This window comes from Lasioglossum baleicum, chromosome 9, assembly GCF_051020765.1.
Source record: "Lasioglossum baleicum chromosome 9, iyLasBale1, whole genome shotgun sequence".
Classification (NCBI taxonomy): Eukaryota; Metazoa; Arthropoda; class Insecta; order Hymenoptera; family Halictidae; genus Lasioglossum; species Lasioglossum baleicum.
This window is the reverse complement of record NC_134937.1, coordinates 17059395-17086982: the sequence shown is the minus strand read 5'-3', so window position 1 is coordinate 17086982 and position 27588 is coordinate 17059395. Positions and strand designations below refer to the sequence as shown.

The 27588-nt window shown below is 37.4% G+C and overlaps 2 protein-coding genes across 4 annotated transcripts; one reads left to right on the top strand and one right to left on the bottom strand.

The window, feature by feature from the left end:
- Positions 1-1666: 1666 nt before the first annotated feature.
- LOC143211985 (methyl farnesoate epoxidase) lies at positions 1667-12531 on the top strand. Its single transcript, XM_076430199.1, has 10 exons — positions 1667-2353; positions 6822-7308; positions 7838-8089; positions 8193-8481; positions 9630-9868; positions 9940-10151; positions 10346-10432; positions 10518-10659; positions 11500-11728; positions 11979-12531. The coding sequence occupies exons 2-9, from the start codon at positions 7221-7223 to the stop codon at positions 11703-11705; spliced, it is 1515 nt and encodes a 504-aa protein (XP_076286314.1). The 5' UTR covers positions 1667-2353; positions 6822-7220; the 3' UTR covers positions 11706-11728; positions 11979-12531.
- A 533-nt stretch (positions 12532-13064) lies between these two features.
- On the bottom strand, positions 13065-27552 carry LOC143211987 (putative cytochrome P450 305a1). Of its 3 annotated transcripts, none has more exons than XM_076430203.1 (8): positions 27045-27552; positions 21412-21666; positions 20144-20381; positions 17666-17825; positions 15930-16041; positions 15608-15788; positions 14617-14873; positions 13065-13243 (listed from the first exon to the last, which is right to left on the bottom strand). In XM_076430203.1, exons 1-8 carry the CDS (start codon positions 27130-27132, stop codon positions 13065-13067), a joined length of 1470 nt encoding a protein of 489 aa, XP_076286318.1. In that variant the 5' UTR covers positions 27133-27552. The 3 variants fall into 3 exon arrangements, with proteins under 3 accessions (XP_076286318.1, XP_076286319.1, XP_076286320.1); XM_076430204.1 differs by lacking the exon at positions 27045-27552 and adding an exon at positions 26669-26762; XM_076430205.1 differs by lacking the exon at positions 27045-27552 and adding an exon at positions 22646-22708.
- Between the last annotated feature and the right edge of the window lie 36 nt (positions 27553-27588).

Genomic DNA, 27588 nt, shown 5'->3' with positions numbered 1-27588 from the left:
AAGCAAAACGTACTTTTAAGACACAAGATACGCTGAATTATGATACGCTAATACTTTATGAGACGAAGGAAGTTCCGGTTTCTATGGATTCATTGTCTACAACTTTCTTCTCGTTTCATCGGTCGCCGCGATTCGAGCCATTACCAGCATTAACATTCCCGACCGGCTAATCTCCGGTGTTACGAGCAACCGGTGATAATAAATTCGTTAACACCTCCGCATTATTATTTCGCCTAGTCATCGTCATGCCCACGCTCGACATGACGCAACGCGGGTCCGGCCGCGAAACTGGAGAAAGTTGAGATTTGTTCCGTGGAAGGAAGCCGAGCTCGTATATGGGGAGACCCAGGCCACGGAGAAAGTGTCCGTACACCTACACATAAACATGGGTGCCATTGGCATAAATTAATTCGTGCTGGTGTAACCAGCGATGGGACCAAGCGCGCCTCATAGAAATGGAAAGGATGCTCTATCGAGCACATCGATTGATCCGAACAAAAATGATCACTGAAATATATAATTGCTATTCAGGATAATATCGATGTCTTTCAAGTTGGTCATGAACACCGGACCTCGAGGAGTCAATGATACTTTAGCCAACAGGTACTGCTAGGTCTTCAAAATAAAATCTAATTTTTTTTGTTGAGCTTCTGTGCTCTGAATTATGCGATTCCTGAATGTATGAGAGTATTTTTGTAATGATGAAAACATAGTTAAGCGAAGACATTGTGAAGTGAGTGGCAGGCGTTGGTAGAACTTCCATGTAAAGGAACTTCTGTAGAGTTTTCTACAGAACTTCCATTTGAAGGAACTTCTGTAGAATTTTCTACGGAACTATGCATGAGTTACCCAAGAAAGTGACCAGGCTGGATGGAGCAAGTCAAGCCTTTACGTTGTTCTAATTAATTATTGAACAGGATTGATACAAGACTTATCTTTTTGCGAGTGATTGAACAAAACTTGGTCCCATCGCTAGGCGCAACCTCGCGGCGTCAAACGGCTGATCGTGTGCGGATTCGCGACAGAATCGGCTGCGAAGTCCGACAAGAGAGAAACTGTGCCCGATCTAGCCGTCGGGGGTCAGACTTTTCATCACGGAGTACCTATCGTTCGATCAAGAAACAGCCGGAGAAATGTCGTATGTGTATTTTCTAATCGACCCTGTCGATTGCGGTTTTCACTTTCCTAGTGGTCCTCTTTCTCTCCGCGCGTTTCATCACACTTTCCGCGTTCCCTACCACCTAGCGGCTCGGTCCTAACTCATCAAATTCTTCGGCGCAGATAATTTTGGGCCTCCGCCGCCCACAAAAACGTTCTAGTTTCTGGATCAATTTTGTAAAGGGTGTTTAAAAACTAATGGTCATCTGTTCTTGGGGCGAATCTACACCTCTGGATCGGTGGGCATTTGTAAGAGAAATTTGCCGCGAAATTTTTTACATCAACACCTTCCACTCATCCAAAAGAGAAAAAGTTTGAAAGGAGCCACATGTCGTAAACAAATAGTTATTGAGATATAAGCTGTTACAATTTTTGCAAAATTTGATTGTGTGGAGTTGTACGTATAGAAAAAAGTATACTACTACAGTCCACCCGACCGTGTCGATGAGACAGACCATGATCGCGTTCGTGCCTCAAGCCAAACGAAATTTAAAGGGACATTCGTCGCTAGGCCCGTACCAAGTGATCGTATTTGAAGTTGCAAAATGTGAAAGAATACCTCATATCCAGTATATTATAAGTAAACAGGCGCGAGGAAATGTGAAGTTCACGGAACGGAGAGTAAATGAAACGCGCGGAGAACTGCTCGAGTTCGCTTGAATACGCACGTCACTTTATTAAAGATATTTGTATTTTGAGATTCCAATGTGCTGAAGTGAGTTACTCCCAGAAAAGCGAATGAGAACAGCGTGAAAGATATATGAGCGCGAATGAAAGAATCGGAATGAGAATCCGCTTCACCAAGGGGGTCCCCAAAAGACGCCGATTCGGCGAACGCGGTGTTACGCGATTGGCGCAGATCGATCGCAGAGTCGATTGTTTCGGGATTCAAATGGAGGTTGTTTACGGGTCACGACAGCGAGCCGTTGCGAATGCGGCGTCGAAAATAATAACACACAGCGTGTGTTCTTCACGCGTCTTGAGACATATAGGGAAAACCCATAAGTAGCGACGTTTGTCAGTAGATCTTAATCGACCGGTAAACTCCTCGATTTGAATCCCGAACAACTATTTTGACCGTGGTCGGAGTGATCCAGTGATTGTGTAGAAGTGTAGTGTTTTGTAAGACGTATTCGCGCAAACGGCAGCAATGTCCTATGGATCCGACGGAGGAATAGAAAATTCTGAAAAATTTGTAAGTACCTATACTTGACATTAGCTATTTGTAATGCAGGATTAAGGCGGTAGACTTGTTTCCAGAATTGCAAGGGTGCGGGGTACGCGTTCTCGCGCATAAAAGATCAATTTAGGCCGCGATCGCCCTCGAAAGTTCTATTTTTACGTTTACGAGGCGCGATTTGCATTATTCGGTAGCATGTAGCTGTCGTGGCTTTATGAAAATAGCTACTGCAAATGCAAATTACGCCTTGTAGTATCGATCTTTTATCTAGCGTTTTTGACTACTGAAAAACTCCCTTCTTGTATTATCGAGAAATGAGACCGCGTATCCCGCACCCTTGCAATCCTGGAAACACGAGTCCACTTCCTTAATATTCTTATGTGTAACAATGGATATAAGGTATTCCTTTACATTTTGCAACTTCTTTATGATCCGAATGAGCATGGAGATGATCACTTGGTACGGGCCTAGTGACGAATTAAAATTTTTATTGATTAAAAATGATTTTATTTAATGAAATTAAAAATAGACGGATTTCTTTTTTTAGAAGAAATTTTTAAAATGAAATATTTTTTCGTTTGACTTGAATCACGCACTCGAGCATGTCCTGTCTCATCGACACGGTCGGGTGGATTGTAATAGTAGGCTTTTGTCTATACGTACAACTCCAGACAATCAAATTTTGCAAAAAGCTTATGTCGCAATAACTATTTGTTTGCGACATATGGCTTCTTTCCAACTTTTTCTCTTCTGGATTAAGTGGAAGGTGTTGATGTAAAAATAACTTTATAAACAACTTTGCGGCAAGTTTCACTTACAAATGTCCAGCGATCCAGAGGTGTAGCTGTTTTAAAGTGCGTTCAAATACTTTCGTGGCTCACTGTACGTGGAAGATTTAAGATTCTTGAACCTTGAAACCTTGAAACTTATATTCAAGCTTCTTGAACCTTGTACAAATTCTAATTGAGTCAATTGGAAGCCTGGAAGACCGAGTGTAAATCTACTTGAGACTTGAGACCATAAAGTTCCGAAAGAGAAATTAATTGCACCGGTAACCGTTCGTAACAGCACAAGTCTGTGGACTACAATTAAATTCTGCTGGCGTTTACGACTACGCAGGCTTCGTTAGACGCGTCAAACGATTCACTCGCCTTTTCTCTCCACGTTCATGATTTTCTCTTTGCCGCGATGATGGTCCGCGCGTTCAAGGTCGTTTCTCTCCCGAGAAAATTCTTTTCTACGCGTCTCCATGCGTGCGCACATTCAAATGGAAATCCTGCGTGTTGAATGCGCCGACGATTACCACGATAAAGATCAATTTTACACTTTAACAGCGGGTTTCGACGCATGAAATGAGGGCCGCACGTGAGCCAACAATGCGCAATTAGAGTCGCTTTTGATTCGTTCTCTGTCCTTTAATCGCAGCCGGAGTCAGCTCGCGCGGATTCAATACTGGCCGGTCGAAACGAATGCGATTCTCTACCGTACAACATTGTAGCATTAGAAAGCGACAATAATCAAATAATAATAGCTTGTTGTCCCAATGGAGCCATTTATTGTACTTCTTACAATGGCAATTGCATGGGGAATTAAACAGTGATGAAAAGTATTAATTACAAGCTCGTGAATTAAAAGTCAAATTGCGGAGAGAATGGATTAAGACTTTAGACGATCAAAAGTGGTAAAAAGGCCGAAAATCTTGAAAAATTGCAATTTTTACCACTTTTGATCGTTTACAACTCGTAAGACAATTAACCAATTTCAATGAAATTTTCAAACCGTATTTAATTTATACGAGTTGACCAAACACGTCTTTTAAATCTTCGTTATCGGCCCAGATAAAAAAGTCGTAAAAATCAATTTTTACTACTGTCTTTCACACTTCCGATCAAATACATTTATTCAACATATTTTTTAGACGTCATTTACTAAATTAATTCTTCTAGCCTTACAGGAAAATTGAAGTCGTTTGGTCCATCCATAAAAAAGTTATTCTGCTTTGAAGTGTGTGTGATTAGTTTTGCTCCTAACGTGCGGAAAAATGTGGAAATAGCGCAACGTACAGATAGTAGAACATCGAAATAACGGAAACTCATAGTAATAGAGGTTCCACTGTGGGCGTACTGATATTATAACGTAAAGACTCACTTTACGTAAGTGTAGTCGTGATCGCGAACACCACTCGTGATAGATGTTCCAGTGGTTGTTCTACACCCATGCTCATGAATATTAAAGAACGAACCATTATTCGGAACAGAATCGCTTGTACAAGAAAACAGATGTTGGTAACCCAGATTTTCGTTAAAATTAATGTGAACGACGACAGAACGGAATCCTAATACAATTTTACAGGTAAAATTTATGTTTTATGTTCGTCATTCCTCAGTAATATACTTCTGCTTTACACTTTAAATCGTGTGACAAATCGGTTTGCTATGAGAGCCCGTCGTCACATATATGTGACAGACGTTTTTGTGTTTTGAACATAATTGTTATAGCCCAGTGACACATATGTGTGCCAGTTTAAAAGAATGTTCATTTCACTTTTTTGGAATGTTCTGAATTTATATTATATTTACGTATTTATATACGTAAAGTCTATTCCAATTGGTGTCATATAATCTCGAAAAAAATCATGGACTGTGGTGGACGTTTTTCCCATGAGACCCTGGTAGCGAACGAGTTAAAGAATACTTTGCAGTACACGCAAAAAGAAATTAAACATTCTGCAGTATCTAAATAACAAGGGAAATTTTCACTGCGAAGAGTGAAGAGTGAAAAGTAATTACAAAAATTGTGTACATGGTGAAACAACTTGACTGTTTCTTTTCTAAATAGCTAGGAGATCTAATAGCTTTGTTTACCATTTTAATCGTACATTGCTCTGTTTATTGTTTGTAACATTTTCCTTTTAGGAGATGACTTATTAAATCTTCTACAAGCACCAGTAAAATGTGATAAACAATTCGGTATCGTCGACAAATGTCAAATAACAAAGGAAGAGATCATCTCGTCTACAACTTTCGAAGACGAAAGAAGAGATGAAGATGCTCCGTCGGATATCGAGAGTTTTGCGTTAGGGAAGGTCAACAATAGCACGAAAATAAATCACGAGGCATGCCGGATGCAATAATTAATGATCCGGCCGCCGTTGAACTTGCGAGATCGCTACGATTTCCCCTCAGGTTCACTGAAAAGCGGTACCAGTCCGGTCGGATCACTTCCCATCGTTCAGCTGCAACCAGGAAATAATCTCCAAACCGCTTCGAAAGCGTTGTTCTTATCGTGCCGCTCCTGGTCAAACTGGATTTTTCTTTTTTTCTCGCGACCCTTTTTTCCGTCGACGTCGATCGATAAGATACCGGGAAAGGCCTGCAACAAAGTCGCTGGATAATCAATCCTGATTTCTAATTAGTCTGCCAGTTTCGAACGGATCATGTTTTACGATATAGCAAATTGAAGTTATCGTACACTAAAGATTTTTAAACGATTCTTTTGTCGCGCAATATTCATAATCCTGTTTGTTAAGCGAGCTGTTTTTTTTTAGTTTTCTGTCGCTTAGTAGCTTAGTTCATCGAATAGATTTTTGCAGAGCTATTTTGCATGATTGTAGAACTTATCTTTTATTTTTTTAAATCTCGGTTTTGCGTAGTCTTCGATCGGAGCCATAATCGTCGCACTCAACCGGAAGTCCATCTTCTGATGAAGTGAAATTTCTAGTATGCAAAAGAGTTCCGCATTATTCCGATCATTGTTTCATGCATTGTGTATTCTAGGCAGAAATTGCACAGTGGATAAATTGCTTGCATGTGAATGAGCAAATTAATATAACGAGAAAATTAAAGATGTTTCGCAATGCTGCCGTGTCCAAACTTTTACTATAACCTCCTTGTGAAATTCGTTGCTATTATAATATTCCTCCAACTAGCAATTCTATTTTTGATCTGTCTTATTGCGTCAATTATAAATATTTATAGAAATTGTTTTATACGCAAATTTTATATTCTGTCTAATTTAGGAATATTCTAATTACATTTGCGTGACATTTAACTATAGAAATATATATTTGTTGAAAGTTACATTTATGGAGTACACTATAATATAAATATCTCCTTTATTCTTAATGACACAGAAAAATATTTATAGCATAATTTAAATGGTATCGAAGGAGGAATGTCATAGAAGAACAATTTTTATTTGTCCGGTTATTTTTTCATAGCTTTTCAAGGTCATCGTTATTTTTTTATCGGGAAAACATTTTTTTTTTATTCCATCTTGTTAATGACTTAAACATATTCAAAAGTATTTTTTCAGCCGCTATAAGATGGAATAAAAAAAGGTAAGTTTTCCCGATAAAAAAATAACGATGACCTTGAAAAGCTATGAAAAAATAACCGGACATAAGAAATTGTTCTTCTATGATATTCCTCCTTCGATACCATTTAAATTACCCTTTAAAATTAAAGTACCCTATTTATTTCAGAGAAGGTGCCAAAATTATTCCGTATGGGTGTTATTCTACACATGTTAAATAAATATCCGAATTTTCGAATTTAGAAAGGAAGTTATCTATCACTATTGACAGGAAGATAATCTTGACCTTCCGACCAGCAAGAGTGTAAAATCCATCTTTCGAATTTCGGTGTATCGTAGCCTCATAGTAAAAAAAAGAAGATGGAGAGTTCTGTAACATGGCTGCAAGCAAGAATAGTTCCATGAAAAGGATGTCCCACACAAAAAGATATTTTTGTCGGAGGCCATGGGTGTCAAGCCGATAATATCACAGGGTGGCACCAGAAACGTTTTTGTTACCATACGTATATATGACTGGTATTAGTAACCGTATCCGAAGCCACGAAGTGAAGGATCAGTGCATCCGAAGATGTTGTACGTGACGATCTCTCTTCTTTTCCTTCTGATCTGTGTCTTCTGCGTCTACGATTGCCTCAAGCCGCGCCATTTTCCACCGGGTGCGTTGTCGTGCTGTGAATTTGGAACAAATTGACTCACAGAACAATTCAAATCCATTATTGCATCGTTATACACCTTAACTTTGTAGTGGAGGAATTATTCTTTGAATAATGAATTTATAATATTACTCTTTAGCAAATATCCTTTGGATAAACATTCATTGTAAAATATTTGACTTTTAGTTGAGGAGGACGAGAATAATCCAATTTTCAATTTCAAAAAGTTAATTCTCTTTAAACATAATTTTATTAAAAACGTTCAGAAAGATTTCAGGATTGAGATTATTTTTATTGTTACTGAAGGATACAATCTCTAGCCTCAAGCTATCTCAATTCTCAGGTGATGTTTCGCCTATTTTCATTTTATACTTTGATTCAAAGAATATCGTTCTATCCACCATTTTATATTTTTATTGTTATAGGACATAATGTAACCATTTGTATTTAGTATGACTTTTAGTTGTGGCCATAGTACATATGGCAAAAGGTGTTTTCCATGTTCATGTCATGTTGTTTAACGTTCGGGTAGGTCCAAAATGGCTACCGTTCTTCGGCTGCTTCCTCACGTTCCAACGACTGAAGAAAAAACACGGATACGGTTACCTGGCGTTCCGTGAGCTGGCGAAGACGTACGGCCCGATTTTGGGCCTGAAATTAGGAAACCAGAAGGTGGTTGTGATTTCAACGCACGATCTGGTGAAGAAAGTTCTCCTTCGGGACGAGTTCAATGGCAGACCGGCCGGATTCTTCTTCAGGGTTCGCGCGTTCGGAAAAAACAAAGGTACTCGCTACAGAATTTCTTCCATAAACATCCATGACGGTTACCAAACGAATTTTTCTTAGATTCAGTAGACGATAATAATAATCTGTATCTCTTGTGTCAGGTATATTGTTCGCGGAAGGCCTATCATGGTCCCAGAATCGTCGTTTCACGATGCGGCATCTTAGAGCTTTCGGATTCGGACAAACGATCATGGAAAAGCATACAAGAATCGAGGCGGAGTGCTTGGTTAATTACCTCTGTCATGCCAACGAGAAAGGTCCAGTTCTGATGCACACGGCCTTCGACGTTGCAGTTTTGAATGCACTTTGGTGCATGTTCGCGGGTCACAGGTTCGACTACGAAAACGAGAAGCTGAAGGAGATTCTTCACGTTGTTCATGACGCGTTCAGGTAAACCAAGAACACAAGTTATAGTCTCGCTACCGCCAAGAATGATTAATATAGACTGCAGATTTTATGCATTTATGACAGAAAAATAAATTAAAAAGCTTTTTAAAAACTATTAATATGCACTAAAAAGAAGAAAATAATTTTTTCCTGGTTCTCCATAAAATACCGAATTCAGTTAATTGATTAATAAGTTAATCAATTAGTAATTAAGCAATTAGTTCAAAATTTCTTCTGTTATAAAATTAGTGTCGGAACAGATAGAAAAGTTTAATATAAATTTAAATAAAATCATGACGTTAGTGACTATAAATAAAAGCGTGTCTAAAATATCTATCTTTCGAAGATAAATATTATTAATCATTTAACTGGATTCGGTATTTTATGGAGAACCAGGAAAAAAAATCATGTTCTCCTTTTTAGCGCATATAAATATAAGCGTGGTTTTTAAAAAAGTTTTTGTTATATATTTTATTTTCTACTTTTGAAAATGTTTAAAATTCGATTACAAGATTTGACGCATACAACAATACGGCAAGTTAGTATAAGCGTGGTAAAATATGAGTAAGCACAATTTAAAGCAGTGGACTGATTAGAGGAATTTAAAAATATCAATGCGCGCGTTAGTTTCAGCTCTTATTGAAATGATTAAAGAATCAGACTTCTATTAACCCCTTGCCTTGCGATTTAGTTTACGATTTCAACGATTAAAACTATTTTTGTGATTCTTAATTTCCTAAAAAAGGATAAATTTTATATCTATTGTACGCTTATATGTTCCCCAATAGCTTTTTTTTTATAAGGGAGTGTTAAAAAAAATGCCTTACGCACGTAGTGTATACCCGCTAAAAAAACCAGTCCACTCCCGGGACGACTCATGAGGCGCCCCTCTATTCATCCTAGTGCCCAAGCCGTTGAAGTCCGAGGCCCCGTTATTCGCATTTCTCTCGTTTTCGGCTCGGGCTCTCCACACCTCTACCTGGCTCATGATATATGTTCCCCAATAGCTGTACATTAACGAAACCAAAATAGAATTCTATTAATAAATTAATAGCATACATTTTTATCAGGAACTGTTCAAAATCTTCATCACGAGTCTGACACGGTATTGTAAGGCAAGGGGTTAATTAATCATTTTGTTCCTGTTGCAGATTGATGGACACAATGGGCGGAATAATTTCGCAGATGCCGTTCCTGCGTTTCATAATCCCAGAGTCATCGGGTTACAATGATCTGATGAAAATCCTTCGGAAGCTGTGGAGCTTCTTGGACGAGGAGATCAGCGAGCACGAGAAGCGACTGACCGGAAATCAGCCGCAGGATCTGATCGACGCTTTCCTCTTGGAGATTTCGGCCAACAATGGCGGTCGTGACGACACGATCTTCGATCGTGAGCAATTTTATAGTATCTCTAGTGTAAATCATTGAAACGATATTAAAAGAGAATTTCAATATTACCAGGAGAAAGTCTGCTTGTCCTGTGCTTGGACCTCTTTCTAGCCGGATCGAAAACCACCACTGACACATTGGCGTTTATGATGTTGTTCACGTCGTTGCATCCGGAATGGATTAAAATACTGCAGGAGGAATTGGATAACGTTGTTGGGAGATCGCGATTTCCAGCTCTGGAGGATCTGCCGTCGTTGCCGATGATGGAAGCATTCCTAGCGGAGGTAACCGAACACGTGAATGCGTTCGTTCAGTTTTTATAATTTTAACACTAGGTTTAGCTATTTTTAGCCATCCTTTTTAGAATATATACCCAAAGAAATACATGTTTTGAATAATTCATGGAGGATTATTGACAATCTCAATAATCACAAGTTATAAATATTAGAACCCGTAATTTGAATTAAAAATTTGTTAGATACAACGGTATTTGATCCTAACGCCTCTCGGATTGCCACACAACACAACGAAAGACGTAACTCTGAATGGATACCATATTCCTAAGGTGTGTGTCACTCGAAAATAAATAATGACCGACAAAGTAGTACTGTTTTGATGTTAAATATATTCATGTATTCGCTGTTTCACAGGACACGATCATTCTCCTCGATTTAAGCAGCGCCAGCTACGATCCAGCTTACTGGGATGATCCAAAGGTATTTCGACCGGAACGATTTCTAGATGGAACTGGCAAGTTCGTGCAAAACAACGCGAGCATACCTTTCAGTTTAGGTAAATTTTTCAATACTTTAATCGTTCCACAAAGATATTTAAAGTTACTTAACACTAAACCTACTGACCATCAAAAGTGACTGATGTGTATAGTATTATAAAAATAACAAGATTAAATTTATTTATATTTTGAGCGATTTTTACTATAATGTGTACTGGAATCAAAAAATATATTTAATAAATTCCCACGAAAACACCTTTACAATTTCAGTAATTGTCAAATAAAAAATCTAAAATGGGTTATTTGACCTCTCGTGGTAGGTTTAGTGTTAATCTGTTTTTTAAACTATTTTTAACTTGTTAATAATGGTTAGAAAACGAAATTCACTTCTGTCTAATTGCTGCGACTCGCAGTGAGATTAGGAAATGTTTGTTTTGAATAAAGACCCGCAGCATAGTCATTAGTGGACTGCGGATCATTATGCATTTATAGCTCATAAATATTTTCAAAAAATACTGGAGTATCAAATTCGATAGAAGTTAGTACGGTTTTTATTTATTTCCTATCTAAAAAGGCTATTACCAATGAAAATCGGATTTTATATGGTCCCACTTTCTTAAAATGTGTCTACAAAACTTGGAAATTGCATAAACATCCGCGGTCTAGTCATTAGGCTACCGGCGTTTATGCAATAATCGATGCAAATGTGAAACGCGTAAAACATTTTTGCCATGAAACGTTTCCAAGAAGACACTAGTTGTCTGATTCATGCATCGTAAATTATTACGAGGCGGATTTGAATAATAATTTATCCTGGAATGTTCCCGGGCGAATTAAATTCCGCATATTTTCACATAAACATGTCCTGAAATGTTTAAAATACAGAAGTCTTTTTTCAGGCAAAAGACGATGTCCGGGAGAAATGCTGGCACGCAGTACCATATTCCTATTCTTCGCCTACGTTATACATTACTTCGACATCGAAATTTCTCCGGAGCATGGCGAACCCGACCCGAATGGCTACGATGGGTTTGCTATTTCGCCGAAACCGTACTATTTGAAACTCACGAAGAGATCGGACATCCCACATTCGGATAACACGTAAACGGAACTCGTTTGGCGATAGTTGTGAGTACATATATTACAAATTACTGTTCTTTATTGATTTTTGGAAAATTAAAGAAAAATATTTAGCCATTCGACCGAAAGCTTTTAACAATATTTTCTGGTACCAAAGTAATTTTCTTTGATGTGAAAATACAGATTGAATATTAGTTATTGTTTCTTTACTCGACGTCAGCATTTTCTGATTGTGTAATATATACTGTCAACACACTTTGTGTGGACATTTAACAGTGGCGTGTTGTCTGTTTTCCAGCTTCAAGGAATTATTTACAAATCGAAGCTCGGGACCAATGTAAGAGAACGGAACGTGGCCACGTGGCGCGCCGACCGTACGTACATTTGGACTTCCGCGAAACGAGATGATTTCGACGAACACGTAAAACGACTTTCACGCGGCAGAAACAATAAACAATATCAGAGAGAAAAATTTGTTGAAGTTAAACAAGCAGGCGTCTATCTGCGGCCGAAGCTACTTCGACCCGCGAACTTGGGCTGCACGGAGACACAGAAACATTGGTGTTTCGAGAAGCATTGCCACCAATTAAGTACAAACACTCACACCAATTGTGTCTGTGACTAAACCTCATAAAATCATAGGCTGATCAAAAATAATTTTGGCTATCGTAAGTAAAAGTAATTTCAAGTTTGTGTCGTTTTATTTCTGATGCTCGTGACGAAAATTATTTGACACAATAGTTTTTAGAAATTATTAAAAGCAATACGAAATTTTGTGCGACGCGACGTATCTTGTTGAAGTTGAATAATTTAAGTTGAGGGTTAGATATTGAAGACAATTGCTCGGGGGAGGAAGTGTTTTATTTAGTAATAACAAGTGGTAATCCAGTATTTAAACGCTAATAGTCAAAACATAGTCCTTAAACATATTCGATATTCTAGTATGTATTTAAACTATATCAATTAAATCGTTCGAATAAAATATCGCGACAAACAAATTTTTGATTTTATATTAGGTTGGCAACTACGTTAGCGACCTCCACATTTTCTCAAACAAAGTTATTTATATATATGTTTTTAAGCACGAGTATTTTATATCAAATAAATCGAAAAATTCAGAGCTTCCGAATGATATACAGTTCAAAAGGAATGGTCACTGAATGAGGTTACAATGATACAATAAAAGAATTACGAAACAAAAGGTCTCGAATTTAGTTGCCAACCTAATATGTCTAACTTTATTACAGTGTTTAGAAAACATTTAGCAAAAGAATGTCACGGAGATCTTAGTGGAGATAGAAACATTACTTTAGAAAATATTTTATTCATTGTCAGATAGTAATAGATGATATCTACAATTGGCTAAGTGGTTTTTATCGCAATATTATCGTGGCACAAGTAATACATCATAAGGTTTCGGCGATATTGCAAGACCAGGAACAATTTCTATGGAATTCAGCTCCTGGCCAGGGGGCGGTAGTAGAGTAAACTTCTGCATCACACCGGCGAATAGCATAAAGGTCGCAGATTTGGCGAGAACTTCACCTGGACATCGTCTTTTGCCTGCAAACAATTATAATATTACACAATTTTCTAACAGTTAGATTAAATAATAACGCGATAACAATCAATACAAGCTATAAGATCTATTAGGAAAGTTATTTGTGTGTGTGTGTGTAAAACACAGAGTAACAGAATTCAGCCGTTTCGTAACGTTTTATTATTTCCTCCGGAAAATTCTATTCGTGAATTTTTTTTCGTAACCAGTGTTTACGCGTTCAATCGCGAAGTCGGCAAACGACAGGGCCAATTAACGAGTTCAACGACATTTACTCTCGCGTGATGTTTCCGGCTTTCCTAAGGATATCCGGATATGATCGACGACAAGGTGTTATTCTACCGAAGTTGTTGCAGTGCAATGGCACTTTAATGAAGCGACATTCGCGCGTACAAACGATTCCGACACGTATCGACCATTCTTGGTTCGATAAACTGGTTACCTCGATGCTCGCGTTCCGTTCAGATCAAGTTTCTTGGTTTCATGGTATTGATATGCTGATCTATCACGATTAGAAACCATAAATAAAAAAATCTGCCACGTTCGACAGACTGTCTCCATACACACATAACTAGGGTGAGCTGACCATTGAATGACCACAATTCGTATTAAACGAAAAACTAACATTTATGAGTGGATTTTATGCATTCATGATAAAAATGAATAGGCGCAATTTAACACTAAACCTACGGAGCCTTAAAAGTAACTGGTACATGTTCCCTTATAAAAATGACAAGATTGATTTTATTTAGACTTTGTGCGGTCCCTATCGTAATACGTGCTAAAGATATCTATACAACCATTCCTTATGAAATCATTTTTATTATTTCAATAATTGCAAAATAAAAAATCTGGAACCGGTCATTTTGATCGGTGGTGGCAGGTTTAGTGTTAAAAAAAAGTAACACCGTTAGAAAAATTTATAAACACAGTTACATTATTTTCAATCTATTAAACGTATCAAGAAAGAAAATTCCACTTCACTCCAGTTTGTTGCAATTCAGATATAAAATTTTTATTTTGCATAAAGATCCGATGTCTATTTATGAGACTTCATGTGGAAAATGCAATAATTCTATTGTAGGTCCACACATTAATTTATTTAGAAGTTGTTCAAACGACATCCCGTGTATTCAAAGTATTATTATTATGAGATCAGTAATTCTTATTTTGTGGTTGAATGGTCCTACGATAAGTTTGTTTGTGCAATTAGCATTCACTGGTGTACCTCTGTCCATTAATATAAGATTTCTAATAGCAGCTGTAGCCATCAATCATTGTTTTAAACTTTTAACAATAGCTTTTGCGAATACTAATCTCAACAGCCATACAGCACGTTCATTTAATTTCGGTTGAAATTTGTCTGCTTCGGACATACCTCTTCCGAAAGTTAAAGATTTCGAATCTGGCTCGTAGACCCCGTCCTTGAAGTACCTTTCGGGATTAAATACATCCGGATCTGGGAACAAGTTTGGATCCCTGTTTACGGAGTAAATGTCGATTAGGACGGTAGACTCTTTCGGTATTTTGAAGTGTTCGAGATTCGTGTCTTGCAGAACTCGCCGCGGTCCGATCACAGGGAACACAGGCCACATACGCTGCGACTCGTTCATTACAGCGTCCGTATACGGTAGCCTGTAACAATAAAGAATTTCGGCTTTCTCGTGTGCTGCCTTTCTTTAACCCTGCGCGCACTTCACTGTTACTGCGACACACATCGCCGCGAAATCCAAGGTATACTAATGAGAACTTTAGCGACGCTAAGCCTATCGAGTGCCTGAAGCAGATGGAATGTAGCCGGTTGCCTTAGGAAAGTAACTGGAACTGAGTTTACTTGGATCTTGTACGATCTTCATCATTCGACTGCAGATTTTATGCATTCGTGTCAAGAATTAGTAAACCGAATACAAAATAATCAACACGTTTCAAGAATTTAACCCCTTGCCGTACCTTTTCTTTTACATTTACGATGATTAGAACGTCTTTATGAACAAAAATGTCGTAGGAGGGAAAAGAAAATGTATATTTTTTGCATGGCTACATTTATGTTAATGCTTAAATATTGATTACAAACGAATCAAATTTTGAGAACCTTCATCACGAGTCTGGCTCGACAAAGTACGGCAAGGGGTTGATTTATTCCCAACTTGTTAAAACTATGAAGAAAAGAAATATGTTTGCAGCTTCTGTATTCAGCAACTAACGCAAACAGTATTTATGTAGCGTAAAATCCGCATTCTATTCTATTAAAAAAATTAATATCGTAAAGTAAGAGGTTAAAATAATGTAAATGTTCAACCTAATATCGTTTGATGTCGTTTCACCGAGAATGCTAATGCTTGCGCGATCATAATTTAGGATTTAATTACTTAAACTTATCCGGTATATCCGGGAGTCTATCGGCTGGAATCATCGAGTCGATTTCCTTTTGTAGCTTCCGCTGCACATCTTGATGCACTATCATATTAAGGAATAGGAATTCCAGCGTTATCGTGGTGGTTAGAAAACCGGCAAGGAAGAGATCGACCAGTACCATCACTAATTGGTCCTCTGAAAGTTTAACAGCCTTGTGCATAAAATAAATCACCGATAATCTCTCTCGATCGTAAATTATGATATACGTGTAAAGAGAATGTTTGATGTATGTATGTATGTTACATACAAAAGAATTTTGTGTAACTGATACTGTACCTGTGTAAACATTACTGGTTTCTTTCACGTCCAACATTTTCAAGAGAAATTTGTCGATTAAGTCCGCCTCGCTACCTAAGATATAGCCCTTTCTGTGTTCGCTGATGTTTTCCTAGGAGAAAGCATTATACATATAACATGATTGGTTGAACAACGAATTCGGTCGAGCAGTCAGTATGGTGGTCCACCTAAAAGTAGTCACCCGAACATCTCCTTAATTTTTGATGGCATAACAAATGTTCAAAATGCAATGTGAATGGTATCACAAGATGTGCTTTGCAAATGTTATATTTTTCTCAAGATCATGTTCTCCGGAGTTTTCGAGGTGATCGATATTTTTTTATCGTAAATGCGTATCTTTTTCCTTGAATATTCTAGTCGATTTTAAAATGCATTCAGAGATATTAGTAACATGTTCTTGAAGTGAACTCTGACTTCCATCGAAAGAGCATTAAAGTCTGTCACCGATTGTTTTAAACTATGCACATCTGTGGAAGGATGTCATTTGGAAGACTCCAGGATAAATTTAAAAAGTCAGTAATATATCGCTTGGAAATTTAATATATTAGCTGTCAGACTGTTAGCTGTAAAAATAAACTGTAAGACATAAGACTTCAAACTTACACATCTGTAGGTTCTCGCTTGTCGCTACTGTCAGTATTATCGATGACGAATATCATATCTAATTTCAATTTTATAAGTCAGAGGTTGCGTCATGGGCATTGTTAATGATATACCAAAATGCGTTCGAATGCTAACTAGAATATGCAAGGAAAAAAACATATTTGCAAGAAAAGAAATATCGATAACCCTGGAAACTCCGGTAAAACACCATTTATTTTGAATTAAGCAAATTTGTTGTTATCAAAAACAAAGGACATATTTAGGTGGTTACATTTAGGTGGACTATCCCGTATATGTATAATCAAATGTTTGAACTACGAATATTTATGCATTTTAATCAATCGAACTTTTCCACTAACAATTATGAAAAAGAGAAAGTGGCTCAAGCACTCTAGTATCCAGGAGACAAAATAGTCGCTGAAATCGGAAGAGTTAGAGCAAGCCTGGGCAACTTGTGGCTTGCGAGCCGCAGTCGACTCCCCTCCCTACTCCTGGATCTTCCCCACCAAACTCTTGCCGAGTCTAGGAGAAGAATTTACTGCTAGAGAAGAAGCGGGGAAGAAGTTGCCCGGGCTTGACCTAGGACAGTGCTCGGAATTATTTCATCGCGGTGGCCGAGAATCGAAGGCTACACCTCCTCGACCCGGCCGCACGTCTTGCTCCCCGTACCGGCCCTAGTTCGGAGCTCCTCAGGCGCGTTCCATATTCGCTATTCGTGGCGCCTAGAAGAACTAGGGCCGCCACGGAGAGCGAGACGCGCGGTCGGGGCGAGGAGGCGTAGCCCTCGATTCTCGGCCGCCGCGATGAAATAATTCCGAGCGCTGATCTAGGACACGGACAAAAGGCATTTACTATTATTCACGCAGAGAATTTTTCTTTACTGGTCAACTATTGTATAATAGTATAATAGCGGTCTTTTATATAAAAGTCTCCTGGTAAAGTTGGTCTTTTTAGTTGATCTCTTAACTCGTTGCAAACCGAAGTTTTTTCTCTGCTTTATTTCAGAACTTGCTACAACACGTGTAATTCAATTGCACATCAAAATATGCAAATTATTATTGTATAAAGGGTTCGTCCGACGCAAAGAAAATCGTAGTTTAACTGATTCTCACCAATAAGAAGCCCTTAAGCTCTTTGTTCAGCTCGAGGAGAACATTGTAGCCGGAGGCGTCGGGTGCAATGTGACGGATCCAAGGGAAAGTGGTGAGAAGCCCGCCGACCATGTCGAAGACATTCGCCCGCCGTTCCATCAAGTCTATAAAATACTGTAACCTGCGGGGCGACGTTCGAAAGACAGCAATTAACGATCACAGCCGAATGAACATCGAACACATAAGACCTACTTGCGACTTGCGAGTCGCTTCTAAACGCTTGCCGCGAGTCGTTAGAATTCTGTTCGAGATTTGCCGCGGGTTTCGCGATTCTCGACGCGTATGGTCAACCAGTTGCTGGGATATTGCACGGGTTTCACGAGGATGCGCGATCAAATGCAGGAACGTATCTACGTCCTAAGTTTGTGTGGAAAGTAGAGGGGAACTATTATTGGTAGGAAAGTACCGGAAGATTTCAGAAGTTTATATATAATATTATATTCATATTTCAAAATCAAATCTTGAAATTTTGCGAGATTGTGCGAGGTGATCAAGGTACAGTGAAACCTCTATAAACACAAAAGACTCGGGGAGGTTCGTTTGCAAAGTTCGTAGACGGACATTATTTTTTTGAGCTTCAAACGCCGAGCCGAACGTGGAGAAGGACAGCGCGTGTAAAGAGAGACCGCGGGCGGGTGAAGCCGACTGCGATTCTCCGCGTCTCTTTCTTCCCATACGCTGTCCTTCCTTGCGACCGAAACATTCGTTGTCAATTAAACCACTAAATACAGTTGAAATTATATTGTGTTTGGTCTTATTTTAATCAGAAAAATGCCACAAATATATTGGTGAAAGTTTCATGAAAAAAATAAGTAACAATAAAAAAATTTTATATTGGTATTACATTGTGAGGACGCACGGGCCTTTGAACTGTGCCGGCGACTGCGACTCTCCGCGTCGCATTAGTAGTGGTTCACACCGATATACCCGAGCCGAGATCAGATTACTACAGTGGAGGGGATATGTCTTTGCGTTTATAGAGGATTTACTTGTACCTCATTTTTGCCACACTTTTACATTACTGATGCTAAAAATCGTCGCACATGCACGTGAAACCCTTGCAATATCCCAGCACTGTGCTCAACGTCGTTTTTTCGAGTGTCGAACAAACGGCGGTAACATATTTGGCAAACTCACAATAATTAGCAACCAAAAAATTTGTTGTTTCATGACAGTTCTTCATGGTAAGAGGTTGTATTAAAAATTAATTAAATTAATTCTTCTGATCTATTTCATAAGAAAAGCGAACATCAAATAATTTTCAACGCGTGAAAGTATGCGAGGCAATTATGCTTATCAAAGAAATGAATTTATAGTCCGTCATCCGTAAATTACGAGTCTACATAGAGTGATCGGAGCTGGCGAGGACAATTTTATCATACCTATTAGTTTAGTAGATTGTGGATTTTATGCATTTATGACAAAAATGTCATTTGTGACGGACACGTCAAATGTGACAAAACGTACAAGTATGTAAAATGTAAAACAGCGAAGATATTAAAAGAATTTTAAGAAACACTGTGGTATAATATTCGAGTTCTTGAAATTTTAAAAAAAAAATGAATATTTGCGCAGTCCCTTTATCTCGTAATCAACAATGGCAATGATTATTTTGTATGTAAATCGACAGATTAACTCTCAATGCTAACTGTCAATGCTAACTGTCAGTACTAACTCTCAGAACATAATTTAATGGACAAGATAATGTATAACTTGCTACTGTATAATACTGAAAGTAGAGGTTTGCGCGATAATGAAGCTGTATCTACTAAAATGAAGTTCTTTTGACCCTCGTGGAGGCTTGTTTAAGGCTTGTTAGAGGCTTATCTTCAGAATATTCAAATGATTAACCACTTGTTTTTTTTGTCCGGCTATTTTTTAATAGTTTTTTGAAGGTCATCGTTATTTTTTATCGGGAAAACTTATTTTTTTTATTCCATCTTGTTAATGACTTAAGCATATTCAAATGTATTTTTCCAGCCGCTATAAGATGGAATAAAAAAGAATAAGTTTTCCCGATAAAAAAATAACGATGACCTTGAAAAATCTATGAAAAAATAACCGGACAAAAGAATTGTTCTTCTGTGATATTCCTCCTTCGATACCGTTTAAATTATGCCATACATATTTTTAATAAATATCCATTGGGATATTTTCACCCCTAGCCTGATTCCTCATCTTTTTGAGCTTTCAAAAAAATTTGGAAAATTTCTGGAATACTTTAGTTACTAATTTAATGCGCAAAGCAAATACTTAAACACTTTTACGACAAAAATATTGAAAATTACGAAGAAATGGGACTTTCTGCCAGTAGAGGGTTAAAAATTGAAAATTAAAGTGAAAAGATTTGAGAAAAGTGTAACAATGCATTGGTAAAATGCACAGCGTGGGATAGTTGACAGGTGTGAGTGCATAGTCGCAGAGAAATCGTATAAATACCTCGCACCCTCCAAGAAGCGCTTCCCCGTCGACAAACGCCACAGAACGTTTATCACCGCAGGTGCGAATATTGGCTTCAATCGTCTCACACCTCCGCCCTTCAGCTTGTCCAGAACCTCGTTCATCTCGTCTATAATCATATCCGACATCGCGCTTTTCCCATAGCCAAAGTCCTTCAGAGTATGAACCATCCAACCGCGCAAATCCTTCCAGTCCTGTCCATCGTTCATCGAAATGCCTTGCGAGAAAGATTAGTTCGCGACGATTAACCATCGGACAGCATAATCGGTGAACAAAATATGAACACTTTATGCAATATATATTTAGTTATTACTAGACTGCGGATTTCCATGCAAAATAAAAATGTTCTGCATTTATAGTGGGAAGCAGGAATAAAATAAAAATTGATTTCATCTCTATAATGGCTCATGCATCCAATTTCTTCATAGATGCACAACTGTCTGCAGTCTAGTTATTACATAAACTTATTAGTATTACTAGACAGTGGATTTTATGCGTTTATGACAAAAATGAACAGGTGTCATTTTAGACAGTAAAATCATTAGAAGAATTTAAAAATACTATTATATTATTTCCAACCCATTAAACATATTAAGATAGGAAATAAATGTCTATTTCACTTCAGTTCGTTGCAATTCAGGTAGAAAACTTCTATTTTGCATAAAAACCCGCTGTCTAATTATTACATTACTCGCTGCACAATTGTAAATATTAAAACGCTATTTATTCAAATGAAAATCATTAAAATATTACCTCTTCGAAATTCTGCGAAATTATTTGTTTATTCACGAGCGCGCTGTAATTCGATGTACGAGGAAAAGAAACAGTGACGTGTCTTAACGTCTCAACTACGTTACCTTTTTTTTATGACATATGAGACATTTTTTTGGTAATAAATATCTAGGTGTGGATCAGGCTCTTTTCTAAAAAAGAACAGGAGTGGAAGTGAGTCCGTCAAAAGAGGCAGTCAGGAGAAATGCAAAAAGCGCGGGCCCTGACTGTCCTCAAGGACATTAGAGAGCGAGAAAAGGACTCTCAGTCCTGGAGGTGTGGTTTTTTTAGTGGGTATTGGGGACACCGGAACCTGTGTCCCCTGAATCCCACACTACCCCTTCTGGGTGTACGCAAATGTATTTTTTGTGTCCCGATTGAAATAAGTTCTCCGTCGCTAATCGGTATCGACTAACTGGCATTAAATCAACCACTTTTCGAGTTTCATTGAAGAACATGTTGACGTTAGCACGTACCTTGCTTCTTTCCCAAATTACGGATCTTGATGAACTCGTTCCAAGGCCGACCATCAAACGGCTCGTTCTTCAGCACAGAAAGGACCAGTTTGTTTCCAGAAACGACTAGCACCTTCTCCGAACCCATATGCAAGGTTAGTACGTTCTCACCGTATTCCTTGCAAAGCTTCCGTATTGCCATATGCAATCCCCCATATTTTATCGTTAATCTCTTCACTAAGAACCGATTGCCAATAATCGGCCAGGGAAATGGACCTGGAAAATAATTCGAAATTGAAAAGCGGACAATAAAAATGCTAACGTTCTATAGAATAAAATCTAACAATCAGGACAATTTCACTATTTCCTGTTATTAACACTAAACCTCCCACGAGGGGTCAAATGACCCATTTTAGATTTTTTATTTGATAATTATTGAGATTGTAAAGGTGTTATCATGGGAATTGATTGAATACTTTTTTTGACTGCAGCATACAGTGGGTGTAAAAAGTATTCGTACGCCTTTTAAAGTAGAATAACTTTTTCATAATTGTACCAATTGAACTGATTTTTTTATAATGAATTAGAAGCATTGGTTTATGAAATGACGTGCAGAAAGATTTTCCAAAAATTACAATTTACAAGGTTGCATGCAAAAATAAAAAAAGCATTTGTTAAAACTTGTTTATTTGGGCCCTTAAACAAAATTTAAAATATATGTTTTGTGGATCTATAGTAGTTACACACATGCTGAAAATTTCATCGAAATCGATTAACATACACACGAGCTACAAGCGGTTAAAAATGGTAAAAATCGTAGTTTTACACGACTTTTGATCAATTTCTGCTTAAAATCCACAGAATCGTACATCTTTCGAAGCGTGTCGTTTTTTTCTGCGTCAACCGATTTCGATGAAATTTTCAGTATGTGTATAACTAACATTAGATCTACAAAACACATATTTGAAATTTTTATTAAGTGCCCAAATAAAAAAGTTTTAATAAAAGCCGATTTTATTTTTGAATGTAACCTTGTAAATTATAATTTTTGGAATATCTTTTTTGCATATAATTTTGTACACCAATGCTTCTAATTGATTATACAAAATCAGGTCGTTTGGTACAATTATAGAAATGTTATTCTGTTTTAAAAGGTGTACGAATACTTTTTGCACCCACTGCATGCAGTATAGTAAAAATCGCACAAAATATAAAAAAATTCAATCTTGTTATTTTTATAATACCATACACATACATATACATTAGTGTCACTTTTGTTTGGTCGGTAGGTTTAGTGTTAAATCGATGCAGAAATAATGGCTGACGCCAAAACTAAAACCGAGGAAGCCGACCATTCTGTCCACGTTCATCTAATCTAATGTTATGCTAATTTAAAATATTAGAATTTGCATTCCATTAAGCACTGTTTTCTGTTATATTTTTGTTATATCGTGTTGGAACAGTATGTGCTTATATTTGCTAATGTAATTTATGCAAATATTATAACATAACGTTCTGTACAATAAATAATTCATGAATGATAAAGAAACTTGCAATTTAACGGAACTTAACTAAACTGACTGAAATAATATTTCAATGAAGATGTTACCATCAGATTGCGGATGTTTATGCAAATGCATATTTTTATCGAAAATAGATAAAAAAAAACTGGTACCTAAACAGAAATTTGTTTTGTCATTAGAGGGTTTTAAAAATATAATTTTTATTTTTCATATTTTGCAAATTTCATATGTTATGCATAAGTGCATATTTCTTGCATAAGTGCATACATCTTGCATATATTTTGCATATTTCGACATATTATAAATGCATAAATATCCGCAGTCTAGTTATCATGCTTGTATACATGTAACTTTATAACTATAAAAGATAGTCATCAACAATTTTCGAGGTGCAGTATATCAAATTCCGAGTTAATTTCTTTTCATTCGTGGAACGTCTCGTAGGCGTTAATTGAAACCCTCCGGACCCATTGCTGGTTTAATCAAACCGATCGCTATCGCTCATTTACAGAACATTGAGGAGTTAATCGTCGCGGAACTTTTCCAGTTTGTATTGTTGGAGCATTTTCCCAAGCATTTTGTTCAATGGACAAAATTAGCCCTCAGATAACGAAATTTTTAACCCTTATATGGATTATCGTGGCCCGTGAACTAATAATTGTTTAATAGTAATTATTCTTCATCTCATAATGAGTCTAATATCCTAAAAGCAACATTTACTTCCAATTGGTGCAAACCAACAATGTATAAATTAAGGAAGTTGTTGCATTGTTGAAATCATGAAAAGACATGAAAAACAAGTGTACTAGTACAGACTGTATAATAACTAAACTGCGGATTTTTGTGCAAAAATTCTTTCATTTTTTAACTGACAATATACGACGAGAAGAGTCCATCGGATACGTTTCAGTAATAAACCTTACATAAGTATGTAAAAGTGCTCGAAGCATTAAACAAAAATCAATACTATGTAAAAAATATGACAATGTGAGATTACAAATCAGTTTAAATGAAATTGTTGCAATACAAAAATTGATTACTTCTTTTTATTCAACAATTTCTATATGTGGGTCTGTTGGATCCTCTTTTTACATTTTTTTGTGGTCGTTTGAGGGCTAATACAGTTAATAGAACAAAGTTAATGTGTTGATATTCTTATTCTTGTAATGTTCTTACTGTTTAAAATTGTAGTTGCTCATGTTTGTCATAAATGCATAAAATCCGCATTTTGATAATAACACTAGAATTACCGTGAACTGACTAATTTGCATTGCATTTTAAAAAAGACGAAGGTCACATTTATCGAGACATTGCACGATTACGCAAAATATGTAACTTAACAAGTGAACCCGCCTAGTATATGTAATTGCCTTCGGAAACAATTATATATGTATTCAGAACAAATGCACAACGAAGAGGTCGAAATCGGTAGCTGTATTCCGTTAATTAGTATGTTATTCATAAGATACAACGGAACTTAATCGAAAACACGTGACAATATATGTATACAGGGTGATTCACCTAACGTTGCCACCTCAAATATCTTTGTTGTTTCGAACTTTTTTTATTGCAATGTATAAGCAATCAAAAACTGATCGACTTTTGTTTAAAATATTTTTGTTGACAGATTATCGCAAGTAATTGAGAAGGCCACCTTCATTCTTTAAAATGGTACTTGAAGGTACGGGCTATAATACTATTAAGTCCAAAATACCTCATTCCATTTAAAAAAATGAAGGTATCCTTGATATCTCTAAAAAAATCACATAAAAACAAAAATATTTTTTTGATATCAAGTGAGCCCCACTGAACTCCCCCCCATTCAACTTTGTCCTTCAGTATCTTTAAAAACAACAAAGATATTTGAGGTGGTAACGTTAGGTGATTCACCCTGTATATATTGTACATTAGCGGAATATGAAGTAGCCTAAGACAATCGAGCGCGAAATGAGTAGATATTTACTAGAGAACAGATTTTATGTATTTATGACAAAAATGAGTAAGTGCAATTTGAAATAGTGAAAATATTCGAAGAATTTAAAAATACTGCAATACTATTTTCATCCTATTAAACATATCAAGAAAGAAAATGAATTTCTATTTTACAATTTGTTGCAATTTAGGTAGAACATTTTCAATTTGCATAAAGATCCGCTGTCTAGTACATACACTACTGTGCAAAAGAAAGAAGAACCCAGCCATAAGTTTTGAAAAAGGATTTCGCTGTTTAATTGAATAGTTCTGAGAAATATGTGTTATTGCGGATATTATCTTATACTTTAAATGCAATAAATCAAACGTTGTACAATACGCAATTTCTACATAAAGATATTGTTTGTCACTATATCTTATAATTATACTGGGTACTTCTTTCTTTTGCACAGTAGTGTACTTCAGAGAACAGAGAATCTGCCCTATTGAGGGAAAACGGGAAAAAATAAATCTACATATAGGTTCTAACTTGAATGGTGGGGTGTATAGGAATTGCAAGGGCTATAATGGTAAAGTCAGAGTTTTAAAGATGACGTGGCCAGGCCAAGGTTCGAATATGATGCGGCAAGGACAGAGGTCGAGGATGGGGCGGAATTTCAGGAAAAATATGAAATAATTAGTTTGTATAGTATTTTGGGTGAAAAGAGGAAGCCGGATATCTACAGTGGCCCACAAAAGTGTTCGTACGCCCTTTAAAACAGAATAACTTTTTTATAATTGTACCAAACGCGACCTGATGTTTTGTGAGCAATTAGAAGCATTGGTTTACTAACTGATGCGCAAAAAAATGTTCCAAAAACTATAATTTACAAGGTTACATGCAAAAATAAAAAAGACATTTTCTAAACCTTTTTTATTTGGGCCCTTAATGAAAATTTAAAATATATGTTTTGTAGATCTGTGTTAGTTATACACATACCGAAAATTTCATCGAAATGGGTTAAGCAGAAACTGATCCAAAACTGTGAAAAACTACGATTTTCACAATTTTTAACAGCTTGTAGCTCGTGTGTGTATCAATCGATTTCAATGCAATTTTCAGTATGTGTATAACTAACACAGATCTACAAAACATATATTTTAAATTCTCATTAAGGGCCCAAATAAAAAAGTTTGAAAAAATACCTTTTTTATTTTTGCATGTAATCTTGTAAATTATAATTTTTTGGAATCTTTTTTTTGCACATCATTTAGCAAACCAATGCTTCTAATCGCTTACAAAATATCAGGTCGTTTGGTACAATTATAAAAAAGTTATTCTGTTTTAAAGGGCATACGAACACTTTTGTGGGCCACTGTAGATATCCGGCTTGCTGTTTTTCACTCAAAATACTATACAAACTAATGATTTCATCCTTGACTCATCCTCAAATTCCGTCCCATCCTCGACCTCTGTCCTTGCCGCATCATATTCGAACCTTGGCCTGGCCACGTCATTTTCAGAACTCTAAATGAAATAACGTTGGTATACAAACAGTTGAAGACTTGAAATGACAACCGGGATAAGTGCCAAAAATACAAAAAAAAATTTCTTCACTTAAAACCGTTCTAACTTCTATCGCCAATAACCTTGAAAAGCGAGTTATGTGCTAGCTCTAATGCACACACAATGCTAACACACTTTTCACGTATATTACTCTGTGGCACTTAACATGGTTTTCTATATTGGAGTTTTCAAAGAAGGATAACTGAAAACTATGATTTTGGTACTTATCCCGGTTTTCATTTCAAGTCTTTAGTTCATGAAACTCAAAGTCGCGCACGTGAGGCGGCAGTAAGCGGTCGCGGTGTCGTTAAAAAATCCGGCACGTTACTCCGAAGACTCCTTTCACATGGAGACATAAGAACTCTTTGATTCACGTGTCACGTACGTATTGCAAGCTGCATTTCATGTTAGCGGTTGTAGAACAGTATACTACCGCTTGCAGAGGCTTGGCTTGACCGAAGCCGGGTGCTACCTATAGTCCAGCTTGTTATTTCGACCGCGCGTGGTTAATTTAGTAAGAGAGAAAGCAAGAGGTACAGCGAAAGAGAGCGAGAAATAGTCGGTGAATGAAGATCGATATATTGACCTCATCGAGCGCGTCGACGATCGGTTGCAAACCAGGTGCAACACCGGTGGACGCAGCTTCCGCTTACCTGGGGGTTGGTCGGGCCCACGCCTGTTGGCCAGCGCGTAAAGTAGTGTGAAAAGCACGATCAGCAGTATCAGTGTCACCATGATCATTCTGTAGCGTGTCGACGAACGAGGTCTCTGTGCTCTCTCGGCTGTGGTCCCTAATGGTTTACCGACGATCTAACGCACGGCTATTGTCGGGCAGCGACTATCCGAAGCGTTTTAAAGCCCAACTTGGACTTCCGGCTCAACGATCGTTTAGATTGATATCGCGTTCGAACCGCTGCCAATAACGTGGCTCCTCCGATAAGCTCGACAGCCACGGGTTACGAGCTGTTTGTCACTCTCCTTTGCTCCCCGTCCATGTCAACGTCAATGAAAAGAAGAAGACACGAAAGTTGGCGGTGCTTCAATGGCGGATATAGTTAGACAACTTTTTCCGGGCTATCACATCAGATTCGGTGTCGATTACAGTCGAGTAATGTTCCCGCGCGCCTCGGCTCTGTCTCTCCACTTCTCATGGTGGAACACGTTTTTCTGACTACATGTGCTTTACGCACTGCGTGT

What these genes read in the sequence shown, in the direction of transcription:
- LOC143211985 (XM_076430199.1), top strand. Translation starts at nt 7,221, where the DNA reads ATGTTGTACGTGACGATCTCTCTTCTTTTCCTTCTGATCTGTGTCTTC. An exon ending in TGACGACACGATCTTCGATC is followed by an intron (nt 9,869 to 9,939) that starts GTGAGCAATTTT and finishes CAATATTACCAG; the next exon opens with GAGAAAGTCTGCTTGTCCTG. An exon ending in GAGCATACCTTTCAGTTTAG is followed by an intron (nt 10,660 to 11,499) that starts GTAAATTTTTCA and finishes GTCTTTTTTCAG; the next exon opens with GCAAAAGACGATGTCCGGGA.
- LOC143211987 (XM_076430203.1), bottom strand. Translation starts at nt 27,132, where the DNA reads ATGATCATGGTGACACTGATACTGCTGATCGTGCTTTTCACACTACTT. An exon ending in TGGGCCCGACCAACCCCCAG is followed by an intron (nt 21,667 to 27,044) that starts GTAAGCGGAAGC and finishes ATTATTTTCCAG; the next exon opens with GTCCATTTCCCTGGCCGATT. An exon ending in CGCTTCTTGGAGGGTGCGAG is followed by an intron (nt 17,826 to 20,143) that starts GTATTTATACGA and finishes GTCGCCCCGCAG; the next exon opens with GTTACAGTATTTTATAGACT.